Below are 20,924 nucleotides of genomic sequence, written 5' to 3' on the forward strand. Positions count from 1 at the left end.
CATATAGATAAGTATATAACCCGCTCACCCCTTGTCCGCTTGCCAAGTTTGGTCTTGTTAGCTTCAAACTGTTGAAGGAGTTAGCTGAACATATATACAAAACTACAAGCTGTATTAATGTAGGATACCATAAAACGAGAACAGAAGTATTGCACAAACCCAACTAAAGAAAAAGCAAACAGAGTTTAGTGTTTAGAAGCCAGTAAATCACAAAACCAAGGCAGAAAGACAAAGAATGAAACAAGACTTCTATTTGGATTTTTAAAATTACAACCTACGTCATCAAACTTACTGAAAGTTACAGAAAAATTTTAGTACTCAAGATTAAACTTACTATACAAACAATAAGAAGGACCAGTAAGCTATGACAAGATTAATTCTTACAGAATAAGGTTTCAAGAAACTATATGTAGTGATATAACAATTAATATATTTCATAAGATATTATTTGGCTAACTCAAGAAAGAAGTAGAGAATGATCTCAACAATGGCTTAGTCCTCTAAGATTACTATAGAAAAACTCGCAGGAAGAGCACCAACTGAAACTTGTCCAAGTGCCACGTATATTGGTCTTCATGATAGTCGCCCCCCTCCCATCTACCTCCGGGTGGTAGGAAGAGCACCAGCTGAGACTTATCCAAGTGCCACGGGTGTGGGTCTTCATGATAGTCGCCCCCCCCCCATCTACCTCCGGGTGGCTTAATGGTAAACTTGAAGGCTTACACTGCTTAAAATATAGGTTCGATACCCGCAGTGGGTACAGAGCAGGGAGCCTATTGTGTAGCTTTGCGCTTAAAATCAAAACAAACAATTCATGATAGAACAACCTGAACAACTATTAAATGTTAGTCTTATAGCACAATAATTCTAATAAATGTGAATAAATAAGGAAAAATTTATAAATGCCAAAAACAAATCAAAATAAAAACATCACAGAAGATCGCTATATATATATATATATTAGGTCATCAAGAAATTAATGTTGCTTTGTTTAGATGAAAAAACCCGAACAATTCATATATCAAAACAAAATATTTATTAAATGAACTAGTCTCCATTCTTATCGATGATGCTTTTCAGGTTGTTAATGCCCTGATTAAATAAATCACTTGGCTTTGAAGCAAAAACATGTCGATATCCTCTTTAACACCTTCAACATTTGCATACGTTTTCCCATTAAGATGGTGTTGCAGCGAACGAAAAAGATGGTAATCTGATGGTGCCATATCTGAAGAATATGGTGGATGTGGAGAACTTCCCAACCCAACTCCATAATCTTGTGTTGCGTCAAACGTGCCACATGTGGACGTGCATTGTCGAAGAGAAGAAGAACACCTTTCCGATTGACGAGTGAAGGGCGTTTCTGATGAAGGGCTTGATTTAAACGTTTCAGGTGCTGACTATAGATCTATGCATTGATAGTTCGCTGTGGATTGAGAAGTTCGAAATGAATTACTCCTTTGATGTCCCACCAAATTTAAAGCATCACTTTCTGCGGATGGAGTCCAGGTTTTTGGGGTCGAAAGTGTTTTTTTTCTAGGACTGAGTCATTGTTTTTGGCGTTTAATATTCGCCTAGAGAATCAATTTTTCATCACCGGTGACAATTCTGTCCAAAAATGGTTCACGAGCATTACGCGCCAGAAGAAACGAAGCAACATTCACACGTTGGAAACGATGATCCAAGCATCTTCTACTACAGCGTAGGTAAAACGTAGTGGGACTGTTGGTATAGCAATTTTCTTTGTGTCGACAGACAGCTATATTGTATATTTTTTAATATTTCTGAAAAATGTGTGCTACGTTATGTTGCTGAGAATAATATTAACTTAAAAAAATACAAAAAACATAGAAAAAATAACGACCTGGAAAATACTGAATAACACTGTTCACTAAGATAGCCTGGGCGACCTAAGTAACAATTATTTGTTACTTTATTGCAACACTGTATATTATATACACTTTCTTGCTAAGTCTTCCATCTCAGAAATAATAAATCTTTTGTGAATTGTTTTACATTCTATTCAACATTATAGAACGTTAAAAACTACTCCATGTGGCCATGAACCAAAGGAAGATGAAATCAAAAGATTTTTTCTTGAACAAAACACCAGCTATTTTTTATCTTTATAGGCTTAATGTACGTTTTCTGACAAATTCAGTTTACCGTTTAGCTTTTTGGAGCTTTAATATGACTGCTTTAAAGTAAAACTCATTTCGTTAGGATATTAATGATAAATCAATAATATCATAAGATCACACCAGGGTGCGTTAGTAATAGACTCATTTCGTAGTAGTTGCGTTCTAAACTTTTATAACAAGAAGTTTTAATAAAGCAAAGAAAAGCTAACAAATGATGCATAATTTTCATTTAGTTAGTATATGTGTTGGTTGAACAAGGTTTATCAGGGGATGAATAGCTCCAGAACTTAGTGTTGATTCTATGCATTCTTCGCCCAAGGAATGGCTCCACTTAGCCACAATGTTGTTGACAGTTTCCAGATCTTATCCCTCCCTCACGAACCTTGATATTGTGTCTTTGGCCTTCCAGAAAAGAAATAGTTTTTGAAAAATACACTATTCCCAAAACGGAGTCTAATCTGATACTAAGTGTCACTTTTATCAGGCACGATGACGAATGCTGACTGACGAGATACAGGGAAGAGGATAGGGTCACGTGCTTGACCACGCTCAGAAAAGGCTTAAATAATTTAGCCTGGTAAACATCTGAAGGTGTTGATTTACTTATTGCTGGAATTATTAAGTCGGACTTTGTGCCTTTAGGGTCACATCAACGTTCTTGATCAACGATTATTTCGACCAAAGATCTTCCTGTTGTTTACTTTGTAATGCAAACACTGCTGCCCCCCAGTGGCACAGCGGTATGTCTGCGGACTTATAACGCTAGAAAATGGGTTTCGATACCTGTGGTGGGCAGAGCCCAGATAGCCCATTGTGTAGCTTTGTGTTTAACTACAAACAAGCAAATACTGCTAAGTTACAAAGAGCTTGTAATGAAATGTTATTTTTAATCCGAAAACTATTCAAGCTTTTATTACATTAACTTTCAACAAGAAACTCCAGTAATTTCCAACTACATGTTGAAAATGACATTTTTAAGAACACCTTTACGCAAAAAAAAGCTTGGGGTAAAGATAATTTTTATATCCATAAACTGTCACGAACTGTTTTATCTTTCTCATGCATAACTTGTAAAATATTTATATTTCGGTAGGTTACACTGATAGAATTGCATATTTGGCACCACTTACGTTAATTTATCTAACCATTAAATGTTATCCAATTCTTACAGTCCCTCTGGCGACTCAACGGTAAGCCCGAGGGTTATAACATTAAATTCAGGGTATGACCCTCACTACAGATACAGCTCAGACAGCCCACGTTTGTGCGTTTTTTGTTTTTTTAACGTAAAACAAACCTGTATTTTACCTGAACGGTTTTTATAACAAACCAAAACGAATAAACGAACATTATCTATATCTAACTACTTTGTATTAAAACTACATCCAACTCCAATCTTATAAAAAAAATTATACAGATTTACCAACATTATACTTGCTGGATACTTGAAAAGCGGACATAGTTAATTATTCGCTGAATCACCATGTCAAGTTATTGAGCAATGTCTAAAAATCTAGGACTCCGGAACGTTTCAAACTTAGGGGAAAATCTGGGACTCAGAACGTTTAGAGCTTATGGGAAAGTTTATGTTAGGAAGTTCTGAATATCTGTTTGTCATTCTGTCTGTCCATCCGTATATATACATCATTGTAAGTGTTACTAGCACCAAAACCAAATGTGCATACTGTTACTTTAGTCACCTGTCGACTACTGTTATCTCACAACTCACTTCAATTACAGGATATAATACATTTTCCATTCACGTACGGTGATGTATACATTGGTACTATTCATATTGATATTAGAGCTGGTCAGGGTATTACTTCATCCTCATTGGAGTGAAAATGTGTAAATTATATGAGTTCGTTCTAATGCGAATAGAATATATATACATATATATGTGTATATATATGTATATACCTTGTCATATTCTATCTGCGTCGAATGTTTTGTTAAACCTATAACAAAAGACCTAGAATTTATTCCAATGTGTGAACTAAGACATGGAAAATATTTCCATTTCAATTAGGCTTAAAAATTTTCAACTATAAAACTTAAAAAAAAAGGTTTTATCAGACACATATTTGTTACTTTTTTTTTAATTAACACATCTATGTATAAATAAGAGCTTCTATCAATAAATGAAACATTTGTACTATTTCTAGTGTGCTTACCCATTCAAGCTTACACTCTGGAGAACAGACGACATCAAAGTTTTCTTCTGTTGCCTGAAAAAAAAAAGAATCAAATACGTTGCACTTTTGGATATGTTCAAAAAATCTTCATACTATCAGAAAATTTGCATTTCAATTTCTTTTTTCATTTGTGGCAATAAATGACAACACGCAAAGTTTGTATCTGTATCTATATTTTAAGAGGCTGTACGTACTTTTATAGTAAGTATAGCTTCTGTTATGAATTTGTTTTGAAACTAGTAAAAATCTTCTGACAGAAGCATGATTTTATTAAATGATTTAATGAGAATTGAGTATATGAGATTAAATCTTTTTCGGCATTGAACAACCATAACACCATTGTATATGAGGCTGTAGTTTTAAAATTACGACACAAACAGACGATCAACAAACCGTTAAGTTACAATAGCATGTCTAATCGGAAGCTCCGGGAATCATCAGTCAACGAGCAGAGACCATCGCTACTAAGTGAAACGTTTATGCTGAACTAATTTATCATGTCAGTTAAAATTCCTAATTACCAAAGATTCAAGTAGTTGGAGGACTTAAAAATACAAAGGTCATACAAGACATAAGTTTGTTAAACAAAAATGAAATAATAGTATGAACTACAACAAAGCAGAATTATTACATAAGTGACATGCAGTAGGATTGTTTAATGAATTATAACGCAATTTTAAACAAAATCCCTGTATTCCTAAATTAGGAAATGCCACTGTAAACGTATTTTAAAACCCGTTTGCACCTTTTTTTAACGTTGAAATTCAAGACTCGATACCCGCGGGGGTCACATTCCAGATAGTTTATTGTACACTTTATGATACACAAACAATACAACTACAACCTTGCTTTCTTTTAATCCATCAGAGACTAAATAATGACATTCTAATAATAGCAAACTGTTTGAACTTATAAGTGCCTATTCAGAAGAACACCATACTTGTAAATTAAATTCTAAAATGAACGAGACAGGCCGGTCAAATGTTTCACACAAATATCTGCGATAGGCCTCATAACCACATTTGTGACAAAGTTATCTGTATTTTAGGCGGATGAACGTATCAGCGAATGCTTGAAACAATACAACAAAGTACTGAAACAGTCTTGACCTCTTAATTTCAATTTTTTAAATGTACCACAAAACTATACAGGATGTCCGAAAAGTCTGGAACCATACGTGATTTGCAGCTTTTCTTAATTTCACATACGTGACTATTATGGCGATGTCAAAACATGAGAAAGTCAAGTTAATCCTACTGTTAATCCAAACTTGTTTCAAATTACAAGGACGGCATGTGGAACACATTCTGGAAAATTCGTTGAACTGCCTGTGGTTCCAAACTTTTTGGGCACCCTGTATACCACAAGCTTATACTTTTAAATTAATTATACAGTTTTCGAGATACAGTATAAAAACCATTTACAATAAAATGCGAAATTTACAGAAATTACGAATAGATACACTGTGTAAGTTAATCTCAAGAGAATTTATGAAATAATGTAAATCTACGTAGAAAGCAGTCCTCAATGACGTAGTGACAACTTAAGTTCTGTTTATTGCTACTTGTGCGCGTAGACAGGGTAAGTGGTGGGTGCAATCAAACTCTCTAAATTGCAACCATAAAGCACATTTAAAAGATGTAAAAACAGCCTTAGATACCATCAAAATGCACCATTTTCAGTGAAAATTACAAACATTTTCCGAGGGCACATGCGCCCGAACCTCTTCCCCACTCATTTTCTTTTCCTCCAAAAGCAGCATCCCCTTAATGGATTTCTGCCCACGCCCCTGAACAAGATTCATTACCTATATTTATAGACAAAATTAACTGAACTGTGTACCATATCACGTTTTGTTTTTAACAAAAATAAATAAATTCCTAAGTGCTTTACGATAACGCAAGTTGTGTTGTCACTGAATGTGTATAAATCTCAGTTTTTTATATATAATATAGAGCAACATATTACGAAACTGGACTTTTTCTCAACTTTACTAAAAGTTTTTCCAAAAACTGTGAAGTTGCGGACGTTATTCTGTTCGTTCTCTGTTTTAATAATGGAATATATTTGATTCACGTCTCTTATATTACGCCCCCCTCCCCTGGCACAGTCTGCAGACTTACAACGCTGGAAACCGGGTATCGATACCCGTTGTGGGCACAGCACCGATAGCCCATTGTGTAGTTTTGTGCTTAACTTCAAACAAACAAACTCTTATAACACCTGAATAACTGTCCACTTGGGGAATCTTTAAATTATCTGATAGCTTTGAAAAGAAGTTGTTGAGAAATATTTTCTGGTAACTCTGTTACTTACAGGAAAATAAATCATGCCCGATACTTTAGTTGACATATTTCCTAACCCTTTATCACCCGGGGAAAGTCCAATGTTAGGAAAGACGGATCATATGAAAACTGCTGAAAATCGGTTTTCTGACCTTAGGTTCTGCAAACCCATCTGTGTCAGGATGAGCATCTGTTAACCTACAGTGAGAGTTGGGAGCTAATGTATATGTATTATTAGCTGAATATTAACGCTGGCCACGAGTATCTATATAAATATAATAGTACTGTCTGTTGTACGTCCATGTAACTACTTCGCAGGGTGTGGATGGGCCTTCACCAAAATTGGTATGGTGGTTCATTAGGTTCTTGCGGGGGTACATAGAAATTGTACCTGATGATGACAAAACCTTGTCGAAACGTTGTACATTTGCTGTTATGTTAAACTTATATTAACGTTTTTCTTCATTACCCATTCAAGCCGTCTTCATGCATTAACATAAATTTTCAGTTTTGCGTTTTTCGGTTTTTATTGGGCGTTTGCTCGTTTTTTACCACTACTTCGTCCCCTGTTAGTGGATCTTCACCAAATTTAGTTTTAAGGTTTGTTGGGTCCATGGGGAGATACATGCAAACTTGTGGTTTCACATTTTGTGTTTTGCAGTTTTTATGGGCGTTTTTTTAGAATTACATATAAAGGAAACAACTTTTCATATCCTAAGATAACCTTTCATTAATCATGAATTTACATAACTTCCGTCCAGGGGACAAGTACCCCAACTAGTTGATAATATCTTGCGAAATTTTGAGATTTTTTCACAACTGTAACAGGCTGTTTATTTGAACCAAAGCAAGAGCAACCAAAGTCATGAAATCTTGAATATAAACGTAAACTACGGACATTGGACCGCAGGACTTATAGTGAGAACCCCCCCCCAGTGGCTTAGCAATAAGTCAGCGAGCACAGCACAGATAGCTCATTGTGTAGCTTTACGCTTAACTAAAAATCTTTAATGGTACATGTTGGCACGAACTGACCAAGTTTCAGAAATCGGCTTTTTCTTCATAAAAGTTAACCTTAGAAATCACATACCACTTTCTAAGTTTTCAGAACACGAGTAATTTAAAATTTTGATTGGGCAGTCACCACAAAGTAGGCCTGTAATGAAATGTCTTCACAAATTAAGCAACACAAATGGCCTGAGATACAGATCAAAGCATTTATAAACACACGTGTTCCTGGAAGCTTCAGACGACAACAGATAAGGGAAGCATGGACACAGTTCTTATCATGGACACAGGTAGTTTCAACGTGTACTGCTTAATTGTTTGTTGTTGTTGTTAAGTTTGTAATTTAATTCGAGTAAATTCTTATTTCGTCCAAATTATTTACAGCAAATTTAAATTAATTCAATCTTTAACTTAAACAAAAGTACGTTCATATCCGGCATGGCAATCTGAAGGTCGCGGGTTCGAATCACCGTCACACCAAACATGCTCGACCTTTCAGCCGTGGGGGCGTTATAATGTGACGGTCAATTCCACTATTCGTTGGTAAAAGAGTAGCCCAAGAGTTGGCGGTGGGTGGTGATGATTAGCTGCCTTCTCTCTCTACTCTTACACTGCTAAATTAGGGACGGCTAGCGCAGATAGCCCTCGTGTAGCTTTGCGCGAAATTCAAAAAACAAACAAACAAACGTTCATATCAAACCTCATTTACAATAAGAAACTATGGGCTTGCTTCCTTGTGTAGCGCAGGAATGCATCCACTGGCTTTATGACATCACATCCGAATTAATACCATGAGCTGAATTATTAGTTGGTAAACTATTCTTTCACTGAAATACTTAAACACTGTTACTTCAAGTGAAACTGATGTTACAACTGCACAAAAATAGGTACTTTTTAAAGTTACTCTTAATGTACAAATTGTGTTTCTTTTAGAGCAAAACCACATTGGGCTATCTACTGTGTCCACCGCGGGGGAATCAAACCCCGAATTCTAGCGTTGTAAGCCCATAAAATTAAAGCTGTACCACCAGGGGATTAATATACAAAGACTGGGCAATAAAAGATAATAAATAAATATCACTGAAATTTAAATGGCAATTGTAGTGCCAAGTTTTAAATTACAGCATTGAGTACATGATAATAAGTTGTTTTTGTTTGTTTGTTTTTCAACACAGCATTGAGCAGTTATTTTGCACTTGGCTCTAGCTTTTCATTCTTCAATGAGAAAAAGAATATAAAAAAAGTTGTTTGTTTTTTTACGAAAATATAGTATACGGAAGTATCAAGTAATTTTTCATTTTAGATTTGAGAGTGTCCAACTAAATCTGGGGAAAACATCATTAATAACAAAAGCACCCAATTGCTTCTGGCGAAAATATTGCTATTAACGAGATTACTCAACTGATTATGGTGAAAACATTATTAATAGCCAGAGTACGCAACTGATTCTAGCGAAAACATCATTAATAATGAGGATACCCAAAAGATTCTAGCGAAAATATTATTAAAAGCCAGGGTACCCAACTGATTCTGGATAGAATATTATTAATAGCCAGGATACCCAAATGATTCTGTCGAAAATATTGTTAATAGCGATAGTACCCAACATATTCTATTCATTATAAGTTTCAGTTTCCTTGGTGTGCTGATTTTTTACATCAAGTACTTCTCGTCATTATCGATAACTATTAAGACAAAATCTGTGTTAATTTGCACCCTAACTCCTCCGAACCTATGGGGCCAATCTCAACCAAAATTTATATGTAAACATTAAGAACTATGGGGATTGTCCTAAGGGGGTCAAAATTGAACTTAACCCTATTTCTATTTTGTAAAGCCTGTTGATTAATTACTCTCAGCCTATTGAGTCAATCTCAAACAATCTTGCCAAGTTGACGCTTTAGACAATGTTGAATATTCTAAAGGGATTCAAGGTCAAAGTATGAAAGTTGCTGGATTGTTTCTCAAACAACCATTGTTTTTTAAACAACTATGCTTTTCTCATGGTCAATGAGATGTAGGATGTTCAAGGGTGGGATCACCTCAAAACCTTTATTTATTGGTAGATGTAAAGCAAACTGCAAATGTTGTTTATGAAGAAGTTTTGTTATAATTTTAAAATTTTGAGATAAAGTTTATGTTCAAGTTATTACTTTGAAATATATGATTACTGTTACACTTACATTGTTTTAATTAAGTTTAAACATTCCCGGTCAGTTGAAGGTTATTTCAACTTGTTTTATATACATTTCATTTGAGTTATGCTTTAGTTCTGATCGATATAGTTATATTATTTGTGATCGAGAGTTTGTATTTTGTACTTATGGCAGTCCCTAATTTTGAACTACTGACCAGAGACAGAGCAACCATTTAGCAGCACCCTATCACCCACCATCTACGTTAAAAGATTGACTGTAATTCTTAATAGGAATTTACAGCTTAAAGTGGGGGGAATATTTCGTGGTATTTCGTGAATTAGACCCGACTCGCGAGCTTTGAAATTCAGAGGTCTAAGGCCAACCTGCGCCCATAATTTCTAAATTTCTAGTATGTGGTCAATTTTCCAGACGGACTGAAAACTCGTGAAGAGGAGACGGTCTTCTGGATGGGAAGAGAGGGGGTGGGTGGGTGGCTGTGTAAAAACTAGGGGCTGTAAACCTAAGAGCTTCAGAATGATTTGTATGTAGGTGTATGTGAGTACCAAAGCAGCTAGGATAAAATAGAACTATATTTACGCAAGACCCGTCAAACCTGTGTAGGTTTTTGACTAGCAAGGTCGCTGTTTGTTTTGGTCATGCATCTCCATTGTTTACTTAATTGTGACACACCGCTAGACAGTAAAAACGGTGAATTCAATATTATCTAACCAAAGCTTATTCGGCTTATCTACGTGTTTAGTTTTACCACAACACATATGGTATAGATCTAAGTTTAAGCTCTACAGAATCGAGTCTTCCTCACACAGATTGATTTTCCAGTTTTTAGTTTGTTGTACAGGTTCTTATAAACATGAACATGAATTCGTAGCTAGCTCTTTACAAACCATACCCGCGTGACCCGTTGGGGCGAATAACCCTGGACCTTTGCAGTGGAAGAAAACCGAATGTCTCTGAAATCTGAGCGACCTAACATCGACCCCCAGATCAAATTACGCAAAGAAGTGCTGACAGAAGAGCTTGACACTGCTCACGTAATTTGTAAAGACGAAACTTCGCCAGTACTTAGAAAATGGCCGTGATACCCAATCAACAATAATATTTATAAAATGCTAACTTTGTGAGCAGTCGTGAATCGCACGAAATGTTGCATTTCCTTTATAAACAATATATAATAATATTGCATGCAATGTCGCGAATATCGAAAGCTTTTTATCTTTATTCTCAAGTATTAAGAACGAACGATATTCTCAGATTTAACGTGAGAAAAAAGTATTCAAGCAACTCGTGTTTGATAAATTCTGTTTTCAGTATCATACAAAAAAAACAGCCAAAAAACATCGAGAGTAGAAAATATTTGTATATTTAATGTGTGTGTATGTGTGCGCGCGCGCACCACGTGATACCGAGCGTTTTTAAAAGAATATAAAATAAGAAAATAACTGAAATTAACATCCAAGTGTAATCCAGTTTCTAGCCGTCAGAGTTCTAGTTAAGCCTAAGTAAAATGAAAACAGTAATGACACATTGGGAATAACAAACTTACTCTGTCGAAACTAGTCAAGATTTTTGTTTTAATTCTTTAACCTTTAAACATTATTATGTTTATATATTATTACTGTTTTTTTTATGAAGTTGCACAAAGTACTCCTTCTTTAAATAAACCTAAATAACCGAAGAATTTATTACAAACCACGACAGATATAATTGCATTATTCATACTTTGGGTATTTTTTTTGTAATTGAAAAGAAATATTTCAAGTTCCAAATATTTTCAACGAAGAAAATATTTTACCAACTCATGTTTTCTGTTCTACATGCTGTGTTCAAATACAATTTTCCTTCTCACATGATTAGTAGAATGTTCTATGAAAGAAGTACTGGGAAAGGTTAATGTGGAAAGTTCAATTCGGTTTTCACTTTCCGGGCTCGTGTTCGTTGTCACAAACAGTGTACAAAAGCCATTCCAGGGAAGGAAGAACAAGTGTCCCATTTTCTGAAGATAATTGCCAAGTAAAATATATTGGCACTTTTAAACTTTCCCAGGGTGGTCATCCCACCCCCACCACACCCGCCCACTGTTTCTTTCGAGCAGTCTGCTGTCTCTCTCTCTCGGTATCTGACTCCCACAGTATGAAAGCCGCTGGCGACATTTCATTTTCCTCCGTACTTAAACGAACAAAGAATTCTTTTTTTTTTTATCGTATGTTATTTATTGTTGTCAGAGTGTTAAAAAAACTGCGTGCAGGGCATTGAATTGTTTAATGAAGTTATTACTTCTAAAAGCAATAAAGCCGGTCATGTTTTCGCTAACGAGAAGAAAATACAGTGTTATTTTGAAAATGTATAGATTCTAAAACGTCTTGTTTGCGCACTACATATAACAACAGCCGACATTTGTAAATAATTACACCAGAAAACAATAGCTGTGTGTATACAACTGACGTCGCTTCTAATAGTAATAAAGTGTCGGAACTTTAATATCATTCAATTATGATGGACACTGTCAAGAAGCCCCTTCGTGGCTTAACGGAGGCTGGAGGTTTATAACGCTAAAAATTGGGTTTCGATGTCCGTAGTGGGCACAGCACAGATTGCCCATTTTATAGTTTTGCGCTTTATAACAAACAACCACCTTCGAGAAATAAAAGGTAATTAATTGGAATCCCATATCAAATAAACGTTGACTACGAAAATTAAAACAGTTAATTCAGAGTGGAAATTACTCATGCCTCCCTTTCCCCCATACCAAGAGGACATAGAAAGTAGGAAAATATTCTTGTAATTTTGATTCTATTTGTATGTTTAGTTGTTTGTTTCAAATAGTCCTAACCGTTCGTAATTTTGAACTGACAGGCTAAGTGGAAGTCAGATAGCCAACAGCACCCATCGTCAACTTCTCTTGGGCTACTCTTCTCGAACACTGGCATTTTATCGTCGCGTTTATAACGCACCCAAGCCCCCAAAGTGCGAAACGCGATTTTGTGGCAACGGAACGCGAACCACGAACCGTCAAATTCACAGTCCGGCTTGCTATACACTAGGCCAGGCCTAGTTCTTTTGATTCTGAGAAAGCATATTACTAAAAGAACCAAAGCTATATTTGACCAGTCTATATCGTTTACTAACCCAATGGCTCTAATAATCTTTAAAGCATATTTTTATGACCAGTAAAAAGCAAACATTGAGAAAATCCAAACTTAAGAAATGCCCTTGTCTAACGTATACAGTTCATTGTAATGATCCACGGTTTTTGATTCGGATATAATTCGAAAAAATAATAATGAACAAATTAAGATAAAATAAAAGAAATTACGTTCAATAGAGTAACTAGTATGACCAATATTATTATCAAATTTATTTTCCTGATCTTCTCGGCTGCCCAAATCGCGTGAGATATTCTTAGGATTTCGACCAGAAACACGATATTAATAGCGTGGCTATATGATTGGCAAACCAATGCTATTTATATACCTATATACGATGCATTTAAATAATCGAACAGATTATATTATAGATCATATCACGATTATGATTTATCTGGTTTATGCTTTACTGGTTAGTAGTTCACACTACACACTTTACTAACTAATTTAAAGTTGATGTTATATGCACATGTATCAGTTTTGGTTTATATTCAATAAAATGTATTGCATCTAATCTCACTTATTTTTAAACGGAAGTTTTTGAATATTTGTGTTCAAAACATATTGATATTGTATTAGCTTTCGATCAGAGCAAGCTACCTATTTATAACAAAATTAAAATTCAGCCTGATAATGAGTATATCTAATACGCTTTGCTTACGTTCTTACTTATAAAGATTAGAATTCAGTTGGGTACCATCGCTGTTAACGATGTTTTCGGTCGTAATACCAATAATATACCACGAGGTTTGGTCAACTTAAGGGATTTCTTAGAGAACGGCCACAAACAAAATCCTGATGTGGGCAGATATCGGAATTCAGTTTGGATGGATAGCAAGTGATTACCTAGAAAAAATATAGAAGACTGATAATATCGAATAATGAAGGAAAGAAAGACTGAAATTAATGTTGGCAACTAAAATTTTTGCGAATTTTAGCTGTTTTTGTTAGTTCGTTTTTGAATTTCGCGCAAAGCTACAAGAGTGCTATCTGCGCTAGCCGTCCCTAATTTAGCACTGAAAGACTAGAGGGAAGGCAGCTAGTTATCACCATCCACCGCATACTCTTGAGCTACTTACTTTTTTACCAAAAATGAATGGGATTGACCGTCACATTATACCGCCCTCACGACTGAAAGAGCGAGCAAGTTTAGTGGGATGTGGATTCGAACCCGCGACCCGCAGATTGCGAGTCGAGTGCCCTAACCACCTGGCCATGCCGGGCCGAAATTCAATTGAATTCAACATTCAGAGTATGAAAATGAAAGAAAGAAAATAAAAGTAAAATATAACAAAACGTTGTTATTTTAGGGGTATTAAAGGTTAGCGTAAAGATAATACTCAGCGGTAATGACCGTTATAAGATTAAGATGAAAATAATTAAAAATATTAAGGTATATTTAAAATAGATTTAATTAAGTGCTCAAGCAAAACTAACATAACAGAAACTATATTCAAGTGCTTAGCTAATTGGCTTGACGTAATTTAATATACTTTAACTTAAATTATTTTTTATGATTTTTTAAATGTTACAGTTGGGGCGGGATACATGTGAATATGTTAGAAATTGGAGCTTTCAACCTGAACAGCGCCTCATGTGCTCATGAGATAGAGTTCCCGTTATTGTAAACGGCTAGTCAGTAGTGAGCAAGCTGCCACAATGCCGAATAACTGGATTAATTATATTCAGCGGTATTACGTCTCGAAACCTGAACCATTCAAACCCGCAACCGAACAAGCTATAACCACTAGGCCGTGCTTGACCCACATTTTTGGGTTTACATTCTTTATAAAATTCTGTTTGAGCGAAACAGCGTGTAATATAGCTGGGGACTGTCTGAATAAATTTGTTTGTCTACGGAAAAGCGACTAAAGCTATCTGCAGCTATAGCTTATTTTGAACTGCCGACCAACGGAAAGGCAACCGGCTGGCAGCACCCACCGCGAACTCTTGATTGTAGTGACTCGTACATTATAACGCAACCATCACTAAATGGCATGTATGTGCTGCACCGGGTTTTGATCCCACGACCGTCAGATTGCGAGTAAAGCTCCTAAATAGGCCTGTCCGAATAAAATAATCAAACATAAGGTGATTCCGTCTGGGAACATGTGTAGTGAGTTCTTAGATTCTATTGTAAAAGAGTAGCTTAGTAATGTTTTACACACACACACACATGAATACGTTTCAGATAAAATGTTTCTTGAAATAATGATAAATGAACATAGACAACACCCAAAGAAATGGTACTGAACAGGAGAAAATGAAACCCCTTATCATGAATTAGAAGTGTGGTCTACATTCTGAAGGAAACAGTATTGAGGGTGTAATAAATGGGATCCGTTATCCTATTTTTTTTAGATAATGATGTAAATCTGATGATAAAATAATTACATGTTGCCCCAAAACAAAATAACCTTAATTCTAGCCCTAGTGAAAAAATGAAATGCTGTTAGTAAGTGCCACTGCATTCCAACATAATTACAATGAATGTTTCGTAAATGATTATCAGAAAACATGAATGGGGCAACTGCTGGATTTTAATAGGACAGAATAGAAACTTCGGTAGATCATAGGTCATTATGGTGGAGACTTTTCTACGGTTATCTCTTAGTAGCTCATAGGACATTATTGATGCAAGATATTGCTTTGATAAGCGTTCCATAGGTCATAGGTTATGATGACTGAAAACTGTTATTGTTAAGCTCTCGACGGGTCGTAGGTAATGCGCTGATTGAAAAAACAAAAATTTAGAAGTTTAGTAGGCTACGGGTCATGATGGTAGCAGAATATTTTATTGGTGCTTTCCATATGTCATAGATTACTATGGCTGTAAAATGCTGTAATAATAAGCTTTTAATATTTCATAAGTTACGTTGGATACAAAATATTTTATTGGTGCTTTCCGTATGTCATAGATTACTATGGCTGTAAAATGTTGTAATAATAAGCTTTTAATATTTCATAGGTTACGTTGGATACAAAATATTTTAGTGATAAACTTTTAGTATGTCATACATAGGTTATGATGACTGTAGAATGTTGTAGTTATAAACTGACTGTAGAACACAGATCGTGAATTAGTTTCCAGTCTGTAACCATTCTTCCTAATTATCACGAAAGTCACTTGAGTCTAGTGACTAATTCAACTTCATACTTATAACCCCTAAATGTAGGGTACCCATTTAGAAAAATATTGCTTTTATAGTGGAAGAGATATGGTTTGAATTAGCCAGCATAACTAAATAGTGTGGCAAATACCTAAATAATTATAATATACTTTAATTCCTATACAGTATCCCACTTTTTTCTAAGTTAAAAGTACCATACAAGAATTACGCGTTACTTAAACAACGTCTTTTCTATTTCTGGAGCACAGCAAGTATCTCTCACAGAAATGAGATCAAGTAAATCAATAAATGTCCCTCACATGGTACTACGTACACATTTAAACTAGAGATGTAGGATGTATAGAAAACGTACATTATATGGCACAGTCAAGTACTTGATGAAGGGAGGTACTGTTCAGGCGGGAAAAAAAAAGTGCTATTCTTTTATTTTGATATCAGACACATAATAATGCCATTCATACTTGAATAAAGGGTTTAATATCTTTTGTTCGTGTCTGGATACTGAGGCTTGTTGATAATAAGCATATATTTTGTTTATGCATAGTGCACAGTTGCTATTTGACTGAGACTTTCTTTATTAAACGAAAGTGTATCGGGCTAAAATAAGAACGGTGTAATCAAACACGTGTGAGCTTTTTGTTTCAATAACAACAGACCAGCACTGCCTGGGTATAAGAAGGCAAGAACCTCGTGAAATCTTGACAAGCTGTGTGGTCAAGTTGCACGGTTTGCCGCTTAGGAATGTGCGGCTAGTAACGCTCGCTCATAACTCCTGAACTGGGCACGTGCCACATTCTCAAGGGACAGGGTTAGTCAAAAGTGATAAACAACCAAAATCAGTCAGAAAAAAATTATCTACGATTTTCTACAACCACTTGGTATCAAAAGTGATCTTCCAATATATTGGCATGGTCATGATTGTGATAAACACCCTGTGTTTAAAGTGGTTTTGCATAAATACGTGAAGCAACCATTAAAACGTATTCATTTCTTCGCTCTCAATCTGTTTGTAGTTTTCGCGCCAGATATACAACACTAAACGGTCCTCCGCAAGTTAGAATGACCACGTTTACTGGTAAAAAAACAAGTAATATTGTAAGTCTTACGCTCTAATCCATAACCAGCTAATATGAAATTGGACTTCTATTAGAAGTTGTTAAATTGTTTTTGACAGTCAGAATATTAGTTCTCCCCCTTGTTAAAAATCTCCATGACGTTGTGGATTAGTGTTTGTTTGTTTTGGAGAATAGCCGCATGGGCTACCTGTTGTGTCCACCGCGGGGAGGCGAATCTCGGATTTTAGCGTTGAAAGTCCGTAAACTTACCGCTGTCTCACCGGGGGGTGGGGGTGGGGTGCAAAAGGTTTATGTAACAAATTTCATCATTAACATTAATTTATCCTCTTTTCAAACGTGAAAGTTACAAGAAGGAAAAACTAGTTGATTTGGTAGCTAAAATAAAGGCTAAAAGAAAATAAATCAGTTGTTTCCTGACCGATATATGGGCATTAGTAGCCTGTGTCTATTAAGTATATCCAGTCTCTTCCACCCTCAATATCCACATCTTTATATAAGCTCGCATTACTAACCTGTGTATATTAGGTACATCCAGTCTCTTCCACCCTCAATATCCACATCTTTTATAATCTCGCATTACTAACCTGTGTATATTAGGTACATCCAGTCTCTTCCACCCTCAATATCCACATCTTTATATAAGCTCGCATTACTAACCTGTGTATATTAGGTACATCCAGTCCCTTCCACCCTCAATATCCACATCTTTATATATAATCTCGCACTACTAACCTGTGTATATTAGGTACATCCAGTCTCTTCCACCCTCAATATCCACATCTTTATATATAATCTCGCATTACTAACCTGTGTATATTAGGTACATCCAGTCTCTTCCACCCTCAATATCCACATCTTTATATATAATCTCGCATTACTAACCTGTGTATATTAGGTACATCCAGTCTCTTCCACCCTCAATATCTACATCTTTTATAATCTCCTCTTCTGATTGACAGTTTTTCGGTCACAGTGTCAAGTCCGGCGCTTACGGGATAACCAAGGGATCGGGCCCCCTGAAATGTCGTTGCCCCCTTCCAAGTGAATGAGATCCATTAATGTAATTTTAGATTTATTATGGATTTGGCTCCATTACATGTCTTATTGACCCCAGTTAAGAAAAGGTGGAGCCAGGACTGCAATGTTGACATAAAACTGTTTTGGTAAAGAACTAATACATAAATCATTTTGGTTACGTGATGCTTATCAAACTAAGGAATATAAAAGTTTTTACTTATCGCAATCATAAAATTCGAATAAACAGTTTGTCTTGATTACGAACAGTTCAGTATATAAAAGTTTATTAAATGAAAATAACAAACTTTCTTTGTGAAATTTTATCCTCAATGTCATGGTTAATGAGGGTTAAAAAATTACGAAGCAAGTACCTTTCCTATCTCTCACAAACTACACCAACAAGACGAGATAAAAAAAAAAGTGTTATCGATAAAATCGTTTCTAACGTGACTTAAAAAACTAGCTTCACTTAGAAACGCTTATTGTTCATAGGGGTTAACGTGTTTTTTTACATATTCATATATTTTCATATAGGAGCTTTTATTATAAGGGTCTAACCTGTGTTTTTGACATAGTATACTATTTTCATATATGAACCTTTATCGTTCATGGAAGTCTGACGTGCATTCTGTACTTTAACAAGGTACACTGACCTGGCATCAGCTTAAAACATTTTTTTGTTATTATTTAGGGTTTCCATCTTTGAAATAAAAAAAAGCAAGAAGGAATCCCCAATAGCCGCGGCTGTAATTAGATCTCAAATCGTTCAAGAGATGGAGCTATGAGCTAAAAGTTTGTACTTGAAAAAAAAAACATAAAAAACCAGAGCCATTCTATGAGCCGCGGATAAAAACGACACCCACTCCCGACAAGTAATGCTGCCTCCCCCCTCTCCCGTCACTTACACACACCTCAAACAGTAAATTACAGAACTCAATCATATATGTGTGATAATACATTATACTAATATGCTACAACAGCCACTTATAGTAGCACATTTTCAAATCCTCTCACACACGGCAGAAAGACAGCTGCCATATCTAGTTTTGACCTATTGTCGCTTACACAGGGGAAGTGGCAACACTCCACAAAGAAACGTTTAACAATGGATATCACCTTGTAATGTGATAACAATGCAAATCTTTAGGCCCACATAAAAAAGACGGCAGATGAAATTGTTTTTCTAGCAACCGAAAAACCCACAAGAAAAACCAGCTAGGTGACAACCCAATCTTTATTGTTAACAATGGTTCTAACTTTTTTTTTCGTTGACACGTTAACATGGTAGTCTAGCCTAACATGAAGTAAGAGAGTACTTAATGACGAAAATGTTGCTAACTTGTCTTTAGTACCAGGACGTGATATTTAACTTGACATAAAGTTAAGAAAGCACTTGATGTTGTGAAGGTTGCTAACTTGTCTTCAGTACCAGGACATGGTAGTTTTAACTTGACATAAAGTTAAGAGAATGTTAATGTTGTGAAGATTGTTAACTAGTCTTCAGCACCAGGACATGTTAGTTTAACTTGACATAAAGTTAAGAGAATGTTAATGTTGTGAAGGTTGCTAACTAGTCTTCAGCACCAGGACATGGTAGTTTAACTTGACATAAAGTTAAGAGAATGTTAATGTTGTGAAGATTGTTAACTAGTCTTCAGTACTAGATCATGGTAGTCTAGCTTGACATGAAGTTAAAAAGAGTGGTTGTTTTATGCTAACTTATGTTTGGTAATTGATATAGTAAACTAGCCTTACAAGGATTTAAGTATGTGACCGATTCATTGTATTTCAAGTTCTGGGTGAATAATAAATTTTTAATTTATAACACTAATATTATTCTAAACTCTCCATTGTTTGATTGCATTCTATACGTGATTGGAACTTAACAAAGTAATGGTTATATTGATTAGTTTGATTTTATGGTGTGAACACCTTTTACAGTTGGCGAAGCGTGATTATAATTAATTATACTTGTCATAAGACATTATGTTAGGCCTATTATATTGTTTAATACTACGTTCTTAATCTAGTCTCTTAGATATAACGAATATAGTGTGGTTGAAATGCTATTAATATACACTCTTCTAATTATTGAAAATCCGTAAGGAACTAGATTAAGAATTTGGTGTTAAAATATAATAATAAGAATAACATAATGTACTTTGATTTTAGTCAGAAATTTTGGTAAAGTGTATCTTGGTTTTATAGTAAAGTAAGTATTAATGATAGGTGGAAGAAACAAACTGATCTTGTCCTTGGTCAAGTAAAGGAGACGTTTACAAAGGATAAACTTGATTTTTATACATGACTTAACTCTAGTATTCCTGATACGCGATATGGATCACATCGGCTTGGTTGTGGGTACATAACCTTTTTTGGTTGTAGGGTCATTAATAATATACAAATCACATAATAAGTGTAAAAAAATACCACTGATATTGAAATTAATTCCAATAATTACTGGTGAGATCTCCTTTGTATCTTACATGAAAATGAATGATTTTACCCAATTTTGTTGGTCAGTTTTTTGTTTTTGATTTTTTTAATATTATGTGTTGCAACAGGAAAAAACATAAAATTACCCAATGTGGTGCAGTATGTGGACGGTATAAAAACAAGTCAGTAATTTGAGGTTTAAGACTTGACAGGGAAAATAATTCTGTCGATTTGGGAAGTAACAACTAAAAAGTTCAACGTCACAGTGTACTCTCTTGGTCTTTGGATGATGCATACGTATTTCTATGAGGTTGTATGTTATTATTATTGCTT

The 20,924-nt window shown here is 35.2% G+C and overlaps 1 protein-coding gene across 1 annotated transcript in view; it reads right to left on the reverse strand.

Moving 5' to 3' along the window:
• LOC106478323 (proto-oncogene tyrosine-protein kinase ROS-like) overlaps window positions 1-20,924 on the reverse strand; it is a gene marked incomplete at its 3' end in the record, with an annotated part of 84,570 nt that overhangs the window by 49,455 nt on the left and 14,191 nt on the right. The window contains exon 2 of the mRNA XM_022381927.1: window positions 4,316-4,369. Within this exon, the coding sequence (XP_022237635.1) occupies window positions 4,316-4,369 (54 nt within the window). The remainder of the gene's footprint in view (window positions 1-4,315; window positions 4,370-20,924) is intronic.

This window comes from Limulus polyphemus, unplaced genomic scaffold (assembly GCF_000517525.1).
Source record: "Limulus polyphemus unplaced genomic scaffold, Limulus_polyphemus-2.1.2 Scaffold200, whole genome shotgun sequence".
NCBI lineage: Eukaryota > Metazoa > Arthropoda > Merostomata > Xiphosura > Limulidae > Limulus > Limulus polyphemus.